The sequence below is a fragment of the Pieris brassicae genome, chromosome 10 (genome assembly GCF_905147105.1).
Source record: "Pieris brassicae chromosome 10, ilPieBrab1.1, whole genome shotgun sequence".
Taxonomy (NCBI): Eukaryota; Metazoa; Arthropoda; class Insecta; order Lepidoptera; family Pieridae; genus Pieris; species Pieris brassicae.
In genome coordinates this window covers 17058774-17073149 of record NC_059674.1, presented here as the reverse complement: position 1 = coordinate 17073149, position 14376 = coordinate 17058774, and the positions used below count along the sequence as shown (strand labels likewise).

Below are 14376 nucleotides of genomic sequence, written 5' to 3'. Positions count from 1 at the left end.
TATTATTGAATCGGAGATGAAGGCCAAAAATTAAAAATAACTAAGTTCGTCGGCAACAAATTCGTAGAGGTAAATAGAGAAAAAAAATACAAAATTGAGTCGTTTAAAGTTTGCATGACATGACTTTTATTAATATCCTTTTAAAGCCGAAAGTTATTTGACGGAAATTTCGCCCAGGATCTCATCCATGCGTGTAAGTTTACAAATATATACTTAATCCGGTAACATCATCATCATAAACAAAAATTTAAATAATAATCTCAAAGATATCTTTATTGCAATCGCCATTAATGCAAATTGTTAATTTCATTTTGATAAACAAGCGATAAAATATTCGCCATATCACATTCAGAAGCATTTTTAATTATACAATCAATTTAAATGTGTCCAAATAATCCTAATATAACTTAATACCTTAATTAATTTATGCGATAAAGAATCCTTTTCAAAAAACATTTTAATTTTACAACTTTGTGTTTGTTATTGTTTAAACTGGCTTTAATCAGATTAATGACTTTATTTGTTACATAAATAACCGTATTTATTATCGAGTTTCATAAATCTTAAGCTTGATTTTTTCATTATTCTGTTCATAAAAAAATAAACAAAAGCTATATAGCGGAATAAAAGAATGATATTATCTGTGATTTATTCATTACAATGTCAATAAACAAAACAAAATACAAATAGATGTCTATGAAACTAATTGTCATATAATTATTTCTTGTCTATGTGTATTTATGTGAAATACTATTTTTTAAATTCTATCTTAGAATTAGTAAGTTTGAGTTGGTTACACCTTGGGTATTACCAAGCCGTCGTCCACAAGCCTTCTGATGAAGCTCACAGCAATAAGCTCTCACAAAACACTGCCCGCAATGGCAGCAACTATAGATGTTTACTGGGTGATGGGAGAGGTCAAGAACGTGTCGGCAAACACAGCATTCTCTATAAATATACTTATTTATTACCAATGATTCAAATACATACAATATACCATCCCTTACAAGCATTCTATGAATGCATGAAATTCTGCGCCAACTTAATATGGTCATTCTCATTGATAGTATCTTCATAGGCAAGTATACTTCTACTTCTAAAATTCGATTTCAATTCGAGACTAGCGATGTCATGACTCCCGTTCGTCAAAACCAATACGTTTGTACCGGAGGTATGTTTTAACTTGGCGTAAGACCGTTTTTCTACGTATTTATTCAAAGTATAAGCTAGAGTTCCACGAGCACCTGGCTTAACCATTGTCGGCCTTGAATTTTTTTGAACAACAAAATTTTATAAATGGTTTATAACATTCATACATCTTTTTAAATTTTGCCCTACTCTATTACAAATTGTCCTATCGATATGAGCATTAGTTTAATTCACAATAATTTTATTTTAAATTAATATTATTAAACGTTTATCCCAATTAAAATGCATTATATCATGTTTTACCCTTTTGAAAATATTAGTGATCGCTGCAATTTTGTAAGATACTAATGTACTTTGTATGTACGCATTTGCATAATGGTCACAATATTACCGACAGCGCATACAAATATAAGTAGATATGTTAAAGATATTTTGGCTTTTAAAAATGATTTGTACTTACTTCGCTTTTCCCAAATCGTGTTCCTGAATGTGATAACTTAGTTCAGAAGCCTTCGGAAATTTCGCTCCACAGATGTTGCATATAAAATTTTTGTCTGTGCTCGGCAATTGTGGAAGATAAAATCTTGATAGATAATAATAATAATCAAAATGTGGCATAAAGGACAAAAAACGTTTCATAGCCTGTGTTGATATTCTTAGTAATGTTAAAATATTCAAGGGGTCTGTGTTTACAGCTATCGTAATTCTGTCAGTTTTACAAGGTTCAGGGATGATAATCTCTTCTATTTTATCATTCTCTAATAAATGCGCTTTAGAGAGGGACTTGGTAACTTCTGTAGATGTTTCTTTCGTTGGAACTTCAAATGTAATCTGGACCGCACACGTTTTGTTTGATGAAGCATTATCCCCTAGTTCTCTTGAAAATATTTCATTGATTTTTTTTAGATCAGAACTTTCTTTTCTTGGTGTCTCAAAAATTATACTACATTTGCCCGTGGGTAAAATACTTTCAGAATTACTATAATACTTACTGGGACCGTTACACTTTTTATTTATATTGCTTCCAACTACAACACTTCTTAAGTGATTAAAATGGTTATTTACCTCTTGTTTTGACACTGTCTTTATGTTTTTGTTCACTGTAAATTCACCAATCAATCTATTAATAGAATTTATCAACAACTCTAGTTTATTTTCTATTTCCTTCAATGTCATGCTTTTTACGGAAGTTTCGTGCTGAAAATCTAATTTTTGTGTTATTTCTTCCATATTTGTTATATTTTTCGATAAACTTTCCCGTTCTTCCGATCTCACTTCGACTGAACGATTATTGCTTGATGGATAGTTACTCAATATTAAGACATTGTGTTCTGTCTGGACAGTCATATGTCTAAGTTTACTCTGTTTTGAGTGTAAGAGAACGGATCCATTTAAGGACTTGTCTTCTTCTACGTGTATATTATATTTACTTTTGTATCGACTGCGAAATTTTTCTTTTATCTTGTTTTCTTTCGCAAGCTGAGATAAACGTTCATCTTCTCTATGCAACATAGTTAGACGCCCCACAGATGATGTTGGATAACAAAATGGGTACCTCAAAAACAAGCGACTGCTCTCTCGATGATATTGACATTTTTCTTGATGACATGTATTTTCATGATATATAAAATCTTCAATTTCATTCGAGTTTCCATAAATATCGTCCAGTAAGCCTTTACATTGTTTTGATGATTGCACACATGAATGCTCCTGGACATGGCAGCCATCGTTAAATTGTGAACTCCGACCATTACCCAATGTCTCTTCATTCACAGGTACTTCATCAAACATTTTAGAATCATTATGTTTACTTTTTAGAACATCTATAAAATTATTCCAAACTTCGTTTTGCTTTTCTCTCTGATGGCTTGTAATAAGCTCTTGTATCAGATGGGTAAGCTTCGCATTTCGTTCTAAGGTTTTAAATATAAATTCTCGGTTGTACAGATTAAAGACGGGTCGACAGTATGTAGCCTTGTCCACATATTCTTTCTGACATCCATTACCCGCAGTTGAATTCTTTGAACTATTTGAGGATACCTTCAAATCAACTTCTTTTCTAATCTCTTCTTTACAATAGTTTGCTATGAAATCATATAAATGATCATCAAATATTCTATTGTTAGATAAAGTAGTATAACTGTGATCGTTCTCTTCTGATATCGTAGTTGGTTTCTTAAGAGTCAATATATGGTTAGAATTGTTAAGAAAATTACTTTTATTGATTTCTCTATTGCTGCGATCTATATAACTATATTTCCTTATAATATTTTCAACAGAATCTTCACAAGTATGTGGACTAGATAGTGGTGGAGTTAATTCAAATTCGCTTTGTAACATTGTGATGAAATTGAATGGAGAATTTTTAGTTCAAACATATATGAAATTCTTTAAAAATTACGAAGAATTTGAAAGTGTCACTCAAATATTAGCTAAAATAAATGTCAACATCAGAAATAAACCATTTGTCACTTTCAAAGACTAAAAAAAAACTGTTTAAGGTCTGTGTAGCTACTATATGTTAACCTCCTTCAAACCAATCCTCATTCGAACCAACGTTATCCTTAAAATATCATCAGAGAATTTCCAAAGTTTGTTTTGACAGGTTGAAATAAAGTGAACAGCATATTGCATTAAAAATACAGCATCGTTTGTGATCTCGTAATAAATTATCGATTTTAGGGTTCATAACAAAAATGCAAATAAAGACGTTTAGCCTCTAATGCACCCGCTAACAAAACAATAAAAAAGTTAAGGACCTCAAAATCGCAGAGGTGTGTGTGGTCACATCAATAAAGAATCGATATATGGTATTGAGTTCTATAATATAATACATTTGTAAAAAAACTTTGTTAAATTTTCCCTATATTGTACATCAATTCATATGTAGTGTCTGAAAAGAAACGTTGTTGTATAAAATGAATAATTAAATTATATTGTTAAGAAATGCTACATTAGGCAATACTTTTTTTATATATAGAAGGGGTGAATGGGCCGGAGGCTCACCTGATGGACTCACATTACTCGCAAGTGTGTAGCCTTTTAATAATTGGTACACTCTTTTCTTGAAGAACCCTAAGTCGAATAGGTTCGGAAATACATGAATGGACAGCTGGTTCCACATACTGGTGGCGTGCATAAACTGCCTTAAAACGCTCAGTTATGGAACGACTTACGTCGGGTGTAATTTCGTATTCTGGGGGATGAGATTGTATGATGAAAGAAGTAAAGTTCGGACGCATCATGTAGCGTGTCAACGCATCCAATCCATACCAATCACAGTTAAAAGGCACCAACCGCGCGTCGTTTGGTATTTCGTTTTATATTCTCACCCCTCGAGTAATTTATCATAGAAAAAATCTTATTACATATCAATTTATATTCCATATAAACAATAGAGAATCCAAATTTATTCGCAAAAAAATCTATAATAAAATTAACGCGTACAGTGCACACAGAAGCGATATGTTTAATTGTTTTATATTTTAACTCGTAATTCATTTTACTATTTTTGTTGATTGGATACAATTATTTATAGTCGTCATTGTATAGTAAAATCTAGAGTCAAGCGGTGTTAAATCTAGTACTGGAACACTAGGTTTCAATTAGTTTTGATATTCAATATGATTTGATTGTAAAATTTTATTTAATTATTTCGGTTTCACAAAGACTTTCTCATTACATAGGAATAAATTTTCACTCAAATCAATAGTAACAAATAACTTTATAGTAAGTTATCAGATATTTAACGGCGAACTAGCCACATTCACCATTTTCATTTAAACATATTGAAGCATTTACATAAAAATAAACACGTTGCATTATATTAGAAACGCATCATTATACAACCTATTTAGATAATACATCGTCACAACATGCTTTTGTTAGTTTTTTTATTTAATTTTCAATGTTATGTTTGCATTTTTATTTGTTCCGACGGGCGCGACGCGTTCGCAGGTTGTTATATTATGATAATCACCCAATAGAATATTCATTGAAAAAACTACCCTTATGTCATCTAATGTTATTGGTGTCACAGCTCCACTTGACGTCTACAATCGTATTGTTATTAGCTGTCATTCAACTGTTGTCGTAAGTGTTGTCGCTTGTGGAGTTCAGGAATGTCACCCTGATAATTTTATGTTGAATCAGAAACAAATTAATTCATAGTAAACAGTTACTCGCTCGTATTTTACATTCTAGGTTAAACATAGGACTTCCAACCGATTTCCTCTCGACAACATTTGAATAGTGATTCGATTACGAACAAAAACAACTTCGCTGAACAGAATAAAAGGCGCCCTTGAAAGGGTCACCGTATAATGCCCCAAAACCTTACCTTGTAATACCCTACAAACTTGAGATGTCTATAAATGATTATTACTATGTTCTAAGCTTCAGTTTCGTGTGTACATTGATTCCTTTATATGATAAACACTCGCCACAATTGGGGCGCGGAATTCTATGGAAACAGGGCGATTGAAGTGATCGACTCTATCAAAGGCCTTTGATAAGTCAACAATTTGTTTCAGCAGACGCTAAAGCAAGGTGAAGGTCGGTTTTGCGTGAAAGGCGTTGCTATGGAGAACTCTGCTATTTAGTATAATTTCCAATCATACTCGTATTCATTTTAAAAATTGGATTGCTTCTCTGAATGTAGATTAGAATAAATTGTATTAACGTTTCTGCGTACTCAGTAAAGTTGGCTTAGTATTTTGCCGTTTTGTTTTTCCTGTTGACATTTCAATATATTTATAATATTGTTAATTTTAGGTATAAAAACTAAAAAAAATATATATTATAATATGTCTACTTCATCACTCAAAGCTCGATATTTTGCTAGAAATCATCTAAGCGCGCCACGTTTCCACGTCATTTGAATCACATTATTGTCATCAAAGATTAGTTTGAGAACTAGGCCCATATAAATTAAAAGGTAATTCGGTTGAATGAAAGATAAATACAAGAATGTCTTTGTGAAGGCGCGACGTACGGACAGAACGAGATTGTTGCATTGTATTTACATAATAGTTTGTCTACATTATACGATTGTACCCGGAGATTTTTTATTTGATCTAATTATTCATAGGTTACCATTATTATATTGGATTGAGCTTTTTTTATTAGGGCAGGAATGTAGTGTCTAAAGCAGTGTTTCCTAACCATTTTTGTGTAATGCCCCATCTTAGCCTTACTAAAACTTTATGCCTATTCAACGTACATAACTTTTAATTTAAAAAAATATTGTTAAATTAAAGAAACCTATCATTTTTTTTATTACTAGAAAATTGTTAACGATACTCAGTAATTAAAACATATCGTGAAAAACTTATTTAATTCCACATAATTTTAATAAAAAAATACAATAGCCTTCCTTCCTTAACAAACGTATGTTATTAAAATCCTTTTAGGGATAAATATTGATATGGTATAACTAAGAAAAACACTTTTTGAACGGATTAAAGCTATGTATTATTTTTAAAATTTATAGTTTTTTTACATAATTCTAAATTTTGAATTGTGTATATGTATGTAATTTGTAATATTGAATCGTGACCACGCACACTGAAAAGTACGCGAAACGTCGGAAAAAATAATTTTTAAAAATAATACATAACTTTAATTCGTTCAAAAAGTATTTTTCTTAATGTGTAAAAGCTATTTTAACAAAAGACAATACTATGGTATAACTAGCTTTACATTTAATATTATGTATTTATTTCTTAAAGCTCACCACATCATACATAATGCTAAATCTACAGCATATATTTTCTAAATCTAATGTTACAAAAAATTCAACTAACAAAAATATACACTTCCGATTTTAGATTTGTGTACTGTCCGTATAGAGGATCTCCCACTTAGTTACATGATATAGGAACGAAAAACCTAAGTCTATGGTAAAATTTAAGTATCAAAAATATACTTAGAAATTCCAATGTTACAGAATCAATGCTGCGTCATCATTCAAAATCTTTGACAAAAATTTCTATTATTCGTCTATAATTCCGCGTTTCCAAGAAGCTAGGAACACCTCGGCGGCGTTAAATTTTTTTAAGACTTGTGTGAGGAATGCGATGTTGTGGGGATTAGCCGGCGACTCAAAGTGAATAGGATCGTTTTGTTGACCCGTGAATACCCATTGTTGGTACCCTTATATCGACTTGTACGAAATGTTTGCGCTGTGAACAATCTTTAGATATTTTTAGAGATCGAACATAGTTCGATATGAACACTATTTGTTTAGGTCTCGTAACATTTATTGAAGAAATAATACCCAAGTGAAAAACTTAATCAAATTCACATCGGACAGACCATATTTTAAGAGTGATAGTTGATTTTGGAGTAATTAACGCGAAGCATATTTAAATGTCCGGGAGATTAGGTTAGGTTAGTTGCAGTCAGACAAATATGTATAATAAAATTAATTAAGCCTTATTTATTTCCTAAACATAATAACCATTACAAATGTTGTTAGTATCTACTTATAGCTAAATTGAAAAGATTTCCTGTGATACTGCAACATAATAAAGAGCAAAGTCTTCAACACCTTCTACCCTGACTTATGTACGGCCGCGAAACTTGGCACTCTCTAACCAGCAGAGGGGCATGATAGCACACTGCCAAAGAGCCATGGAAAGAAGCTTGCTAAGAATAAGAAAATTAGACAAGCAAAAAAACACATATATAAGATCTAGAACAGAAATTCTCACTAAGATAGACCAAATTAAATGACGAGACACCCGTCTTTTCTTGAAAAATTTAGCAAAATATTGACGGTATGAAACGACGAAGACGGAAAACGAAGTAAAAGCCAATAACGCAAAAGATGGGAGGACGAACTCAAATGATTAGTAAGGTTTTAACTGGAGAAGTGTTGCAAAGGATAGAGAATAGTAGAAAGGGTTAGAGGAAGCCTTTGCCAAGATGCACAAAGATTTCCGAAATATACCTACGGTAGTGAAAATATATTAAAGATCACAAATCACAGAGTTTCGGAATATTGTTCGTATTATTATATATGTTAGTAGTAGTATATTAGAGTTGTCAGCGGATATCGACCCTCTTGATACGATTCCTTAATATACATATACGTAGAAAGATTTTTTATCAATTAATTTTATCCAATGTATTAAAATCATATGTTGACGTATGATATAATCTTAACTAAGACTTTCTTGTAATAAGATTTTATTGCTAGACAAAGGCATACAAACTGATTACATATTTTGATTTATCTGCGCAATTTTATACAGCTCATCATATATTTATAGTGTAGGTTTAGATATCCTCACTCGAGCATACTTTAGATCTGCTACAATAATTATTGGTATTACTAGAGGAATTATTTTTTTTTGTTGATTAGCAACACTTTATGGAATTCAAATCATTACTATAGACCTTTAATATTCATGATTATTATTATTAAGTATTTTACCATTCGTTATATTAGTTATTCTTAGCTTCAAATACTGGCAAATGCCAGTCTAGATAATAGGTGATGTAAGCCGTTTCATCATCGCTTGACCAAACAGAGAATTAAGGAAACAATGGAAAACCCATACGCTAATCACAAAGTAAATACAAAACTATCATGATAAGAAACTTAGGAATTTTCATCGATTTTCCCACGATTTGAACAGCAAACATTTCAAATTTTTACATATATTTGAAGATTAGACATTTGAAAGCCTGTTTTAAGATATAGTACGTCTAGGGAATTGTCAATCCCGACTCGAAATCGAGAATTCGAGATCCCGCGGGATTAGAAATATCAATCCGGCGGGATCCCGAAATTTTCGGGATCTCGTATAGTGTAAAAAAATAATTCACGTGACTGAATACGATGAAAACTGCATGTTTGTGATAGTGAGGTTAATTAAAATAAAATATTATTTAAAAGAAAACAAAAGCCTTCATCCTTTAATATTACGAACTAAACAACTAACAGTTTTAATTGCATGAACATAATCAAAACAAAAGTAGGTATAGCTCAAGGAGATTAAAATTGGTGATTTTAAAAGTAACTTCTAAAGTGTCTCAAGAGTGCTATCTGCTAACCAGCATCTAATGTCGATTGCAAAGGGTACATTGTAATGTGCAATGTCGCGTGAAGCGTCCCGAGCGGATGTGTGTAGAATCGCTGACCATTGCAGCCCAATCCCGTCAATCTCGAACGGGATCTCGTCATATTATGCTTCGGGATTGATCCCGAAAAAATACACGGGATCGGGATTGCATTCCCTAAGTACGTCGTAGTTCTTCTAGCCTTGGACTGCTAATAATAAAATAATTAATTTTTAGTCTGGCGATTATAAATAAATCAGCGGCAATACAAGCTCTTTAGGATTGGGATTCAGATTTCTGTATCTGTTTCATCATCATTTGTCAATGTATTAGGCAAGTCAATGATTACCCTCCCGTGCTCGACAGAAACCAAGCTGGTTTCCTCACGATATTTTCCTTCACCGTTCGAGCGCATGTTAAATGCTGACAGAAAGAAAGTCCAATTGTGCTCAGCCGGGGCTAACCCCGTACGACTTCATGGATGACTCAACTGCGACTCATAAGCCTGGCGATTAGTTGAAACAATAATAACAGACGCAAATGTGTATGCTAGTAAAGCCTATAAGTCGTATCGAGTTAAATTTCTCAGTAGTTGAAGGAATGTAAGTAATTCAAAGTAAAGAATAGTGTCTTGTCGCGGAGAGAATCGATTTGGAGTGATTCCAACACGATCCGAATTTGTGTGAATGGTATTTGTGTCGGGCAACACTGTATTGTTGAGTTTTGGGAGTTTTATTGCTCTGGAAATTGAATAAACACGTCAATGTAAACTCTTCTTAAATTACCAAGAACAAAGAATATTGTTTGAAACATTTACATATATTTAGCGACGCATCGGCCGTAGTTATTACTCGATTAATGGATAATCGTATATGTATTTAATGGATAAATGACAAAAAAGTTTTTTTTTAATCTAAATCATGTTATATTACATTTGAAATTTAGATTACAACTACTAGGCGCCCGACACACGGCTTGTAGGTCGTTTATTCGAACCACAGCTAACGTATGAAATATCTATGTACACTATGAATTCTAGCGAATATATAAAGCGTGTACACAAGCACGTTTAAAATCTAGGGCATGTGTTAGACTGATCGCCAACTTGTTTATATCGAAATTTTGTTAAGAGTTTTATTTAGTCTCCGAATTCCGAATAATTTGTTTTGTGTATTTTATCGAACAATTTATTTCAACTAAACTATTTCAACTACTGTAACAATATGTTAGAGTCTATATAATACTGTGCCTTCCAGTTAAAGATATGACCGTATATGCCCTTATGACAAGGTGATACGGGAAACATAAAAGCCGGTCTATGAATGAGTGAGTGTTAGCGATGCGGCGCACGCGCTGGATGTGTTCAGGATCACACATACTTCCTCGTCTGCGCGCGCAGACGCCCGTGACTCACTGTTCCGCCGTGGATATGCCATCGCCGAACAGCGGTTTAGTACGACATAAACAAAAATAAAATTTGAAAGAAGAATTTTTCAAAGTTCCACATTATACATTTACCAGTAAGTGATCAAAATACTTAGGTTCTATTTCCGGAAGGCTGTTTGAAAAGCCTTATTGTTTTATTAAATATTAATAACGAGATATTGCTATGTATTTCCACCTGAAGCGCTTATAATGTACGTACGTAAGTGGTATGCAAACTAATTTTACAAGCAGTCCGTCAGTAATTCTAAGAATTATTTTATATCAAATAAAATATACTAGAAATCTTACAATAAGATGACGATGGAGCTATTATAATAAAAATATTTTTTTACACATATGTATTTCTAATTTTCTATTCTAAAACACACAAACAGTATCTACTTGCCTATAACAAAAAAAAGGCAAATTTAGAAAATTTTGTTCAATATATACGTCATATTATTTCATTAGTACCACTAAAGTAGTTTTATAGTAAATAATTATCGCGTTTTCCAATCCTTTATGGCAAAGGCTAAGTTTGCTCATTGCAGAACAATATGGCCATAGATTACAATCAGGACTCTTCTCGGGGTTGTTTCGTGTTGTTTTTTTTATTTTATTATTTTTATAATTACTAATACATTTAGTTATGTTGATACTACAATACTGAAGTTGCGTACCTAGGCCACGTGTTGCGCCATGATCGCTGACACGTCCTTTAAATAATTATAATGGGTAAAATCCTGGGTAAACGGCATGTTGGTAATGGGAAAAAATCATGGCAACGTTAGGGATAGGAGTGAACAGGTGTTGCGAAAGCGGAATTGTTCCTTCATCTGGCACAGGACAAGACACGCTTCAAGAGACTGACGGCCATGCTCCAGTAATGGAGAAGCACTAAAAGAAGAATAATAGAATTGTATTAAAGTCCTCATATATTAAATGGTTAAAGAAGGTTCTGCGTGTCTTACTTGCGAGACCACTAACACATTTAGTAACTTTTATTAAAGAATTTATTTTGACATTTATTTATTGTACAGAATAATTCAAAAATCACGTCAACCACTGTGGTTAATAGTCACAGCAGCAGTCTTGTCAGGAGTGCGACAAATGCATATATTGCTTTTTACTCTCAATGAAATCTAAAATCACGTCAACCACTATGGTTAATAGTCACAGCAGCAGTCTTGTCAGGAGTGCGACAAATGCATATATTGCTTTTTACTCTCAATGAATACTAAAATCACGTCAACCACTATGGTTAATAGTCACAGCAGCAGTCTTGTCAGGAGTGCGACAAATGCATACATTGCTTTTTATTCTTAATGAATACTAAAATCACGTCAACCACTGTGGTTAATAGTCACAGCAGCAGTCTTGTCAGGAGTGCGACAAATGCATACATTGCTTTTTACTCTCAATGAAATCTAAAATCACGTCAACCACTGTGGTTAATAGTTACAGCAGCAGTCTTGTCAGGAGTGCGACAAATGCATATATTGCTTTTTATTCTTAATGAATACTAAAATCACGTCAACCACTGTGGTTAATAGTCACAGCAGCAGTCTTGTCAGGAGTGCGACAAATGCATACATTGCTTTTTACTCTCAATGAAATCTAAAATCACGTCAACCACTGTGGTTAATAGTTACAGCAGCAGTCTTGTCAGGAGTGCGACAAATTCATAAATTGCTTTTTATTCTTAATGAATACTAAAATCACGTCAACCACTGTGGTTAATAGTCACAGCAGCAGTCTTGTCAGGAGTGCGACAAATTCATAAATTGCTTTTTATTCTTAATAAAATCTATATGAACCAATTTTTACTGCAAATATCACAAACACTTAATTAATATTTCATTAATGTTAACCGAAACACCATTTTTTATTAAGCAAATTAACTTTGCCTAAGTGCCAAACTATTAAGGCTCACGATCGCCGAATCGCTTCGCAGGTGGTCCGGTCGTTAGCAAGCGACAATATTTGCGCAAAATTCTTTATGCAACCTGCGCAGCATGTCATTATTTCACCGAAATCTTTTATCGACGCCGCCTATACTTCACCACGTTCATCTATAACTGTGTTTAGGCTTTTATAGACGGTCTTCTGTACTTCATTTGGTTGCGTATGGCACGTCGAAGCTTTGACAAAGACGACTTTGACACCTAAAATTTATTTTATTTTTATTTGTGGTCGTGGTAATTGTCGCAGACTATAAATCATAAATGTAAATTATAAATATGGAGCAAAAAGTCCTGGAGTGGAGCTGAGCTAGTCGGTGAAGTTTTGGACTGCCTCGCACTAGGTGGACAGGGGTTTGATGCAAAGCGCGGCGAACCGTGGATCAAAAACGAAATATTAGCTTTATATATAAGCATGAGCGGACCCGACAGACAATATCATATAAACACGCCATTTGTCATGTGTTTCATAGAAAAAAACCGTATTGTAAATCCCCTTAAAATCTCTGACATCGGTCCATCTGTTTATGAGAAATTTAACTACAAACACACACACGGAATATAAGCTTCATATATATGCATTCCTGCTAATACATATTTTATAATAATGCTATATTATTGTACTCATGAACTTCAGATAATATGTTAAATACATATATTTAACAAGTACCTTTAATTATACTATTATTTTAGACACAACATAGTAAAATGTAAAAGCTGACAAATCAGCGTGGTTCAAGTTGCATTTGGTCGATTTTGTATCACCCGCCTAAAATCATTTCAGAAATAGGCTATTTGAGAATTTGTTTCGGATCGCTTATAATTTGTAGCCGGTGTAACAGTTTGCCTGATTGCCCATGGGCGGGTCAGCTACTATCAATGTTTTATTTGTCGTTCTTATAAGTGTTGGTGATTAGTTTTTTGTAATTTTTATGATTTGTCGAGGTGTGGTCCGATGATATGTTTTGTTTAGTTAACCTTGACTATTGACTTATCACTCTTTAGTTGATATAATCTGTGTCTATAAACTGCTCTAGAATCTATTGGCCCCATAAATTAATTCATAAAAAATAGTAGAAAATTTCACTCCACCGTTTTAACAAAAGTACTAATCTCTCTCCTGGTATCTATATTTGCCGAAATGTGCCTTAAAAATATACTATAATAGTACGATTTAAACTTCCTCCCCCCCCCCCTCTTGGGACCTACAAAACGGCCATTGTGTAACGATTTAATTTTTATCCCCCTTTGTTATTGTGATGTAAATATAGTGTTATAACAATATATATTTGCAACAAATTATTTGAAGAGGTCAATTAGGTATGAGGGTGTGCAACTATTTAATCAATTACCATCAAAAATTCGCAATAATAGCGCGTTTAACAAATTCAAAAGGGCATTAAAAATGCATGTCAGAGTGAATGTAGTGGACTAACATTGGGACGCGTATCTCACTCGTATATACATAATATTAAGTTTCTCATGTAAATAAAATATATTTTGTATTGAGAAATAAAGTTCTTTAAACATTATAATATTCTTTGCCACTAACGACCAAAGAATATAACTACTAAAACGTTCGCCTGCGTCTCCTTTGCCCCGTGAGTACTCTTAGAGCGATCCACTCCTAGGTCTTTACAAACTACAAAGCCTTGTACGGTCTTAATAGGTCTACGGTATTAGTAATAAGTCCAAAAGTCATAACCGTACATGACTAAGACTTTCACTAGACGCGATGACCGGATCAGCTGAGCGGAAGCCGGAGGTGACGTCA

General features: G+C 33.1%; 2 protein-coding genes across 4 annotated transcripts in view; one reads left to right on the top strand and one right to left on the bottom strand.

Annotated features, from left to right (window-relative positions):
* The window catches only part of LOC123715276 (protein prickle-like), a 242133-nt gene that overhangs the window by 207060 nt on the left and 20697 nt on the right, over positions 1 to 14376 (top strand). The gene's annotated exons all lie outside the window — the stretch shown is intronic.
* Positions 617 to 3558, bottom strand: LOC123715277. 2 transcript variants are annotated; one of them, XM_045670229.1, is made up of 3 exons: positions 2215 to 3558; positions 1610 to 1732; positions 809 to 948 (listed from the first exon to the last, which is right to left on the bottom strand). In XM_045670229.1, the coding sequence occupies exons 1-2, from the start codon at positions 3487 to 3489 to the stop codon at positions 1652 to 1654; spliced, it is 1356 nt and encodes a 451-aa protein (XP_045526185.1). In that variant the 5' UTR covers positions 3490 to 3558; the 3' UTR covers positions 809 to 948; positions 1610 to 1651. The 2 variants fall into 2 exon arrangements, with proteins under 2 accessions (XP_045526184.1, XP_045526185.1); XM_045670228.1 differs by having other exon boundaries at positions 617 to 948; positions 1610 to 3558.

Bases quoted from the DNA above. Each gene is read 5' to 3' on its own strand.
- LOC123715277 (XM_045670228.1), bottom strand. From the start codon at position 3,489: ATGTTACAAAGCGAATTTGAATTAACTCCACCACTATCTAGTCCACAT. The intron at 949-1,609 runs GTAAGTACAAAT...GTATATTTATAG, and splicing joins CACGATTTGGGAAAAGCGAA to AGAATGCTGTGTTTGCCGAC.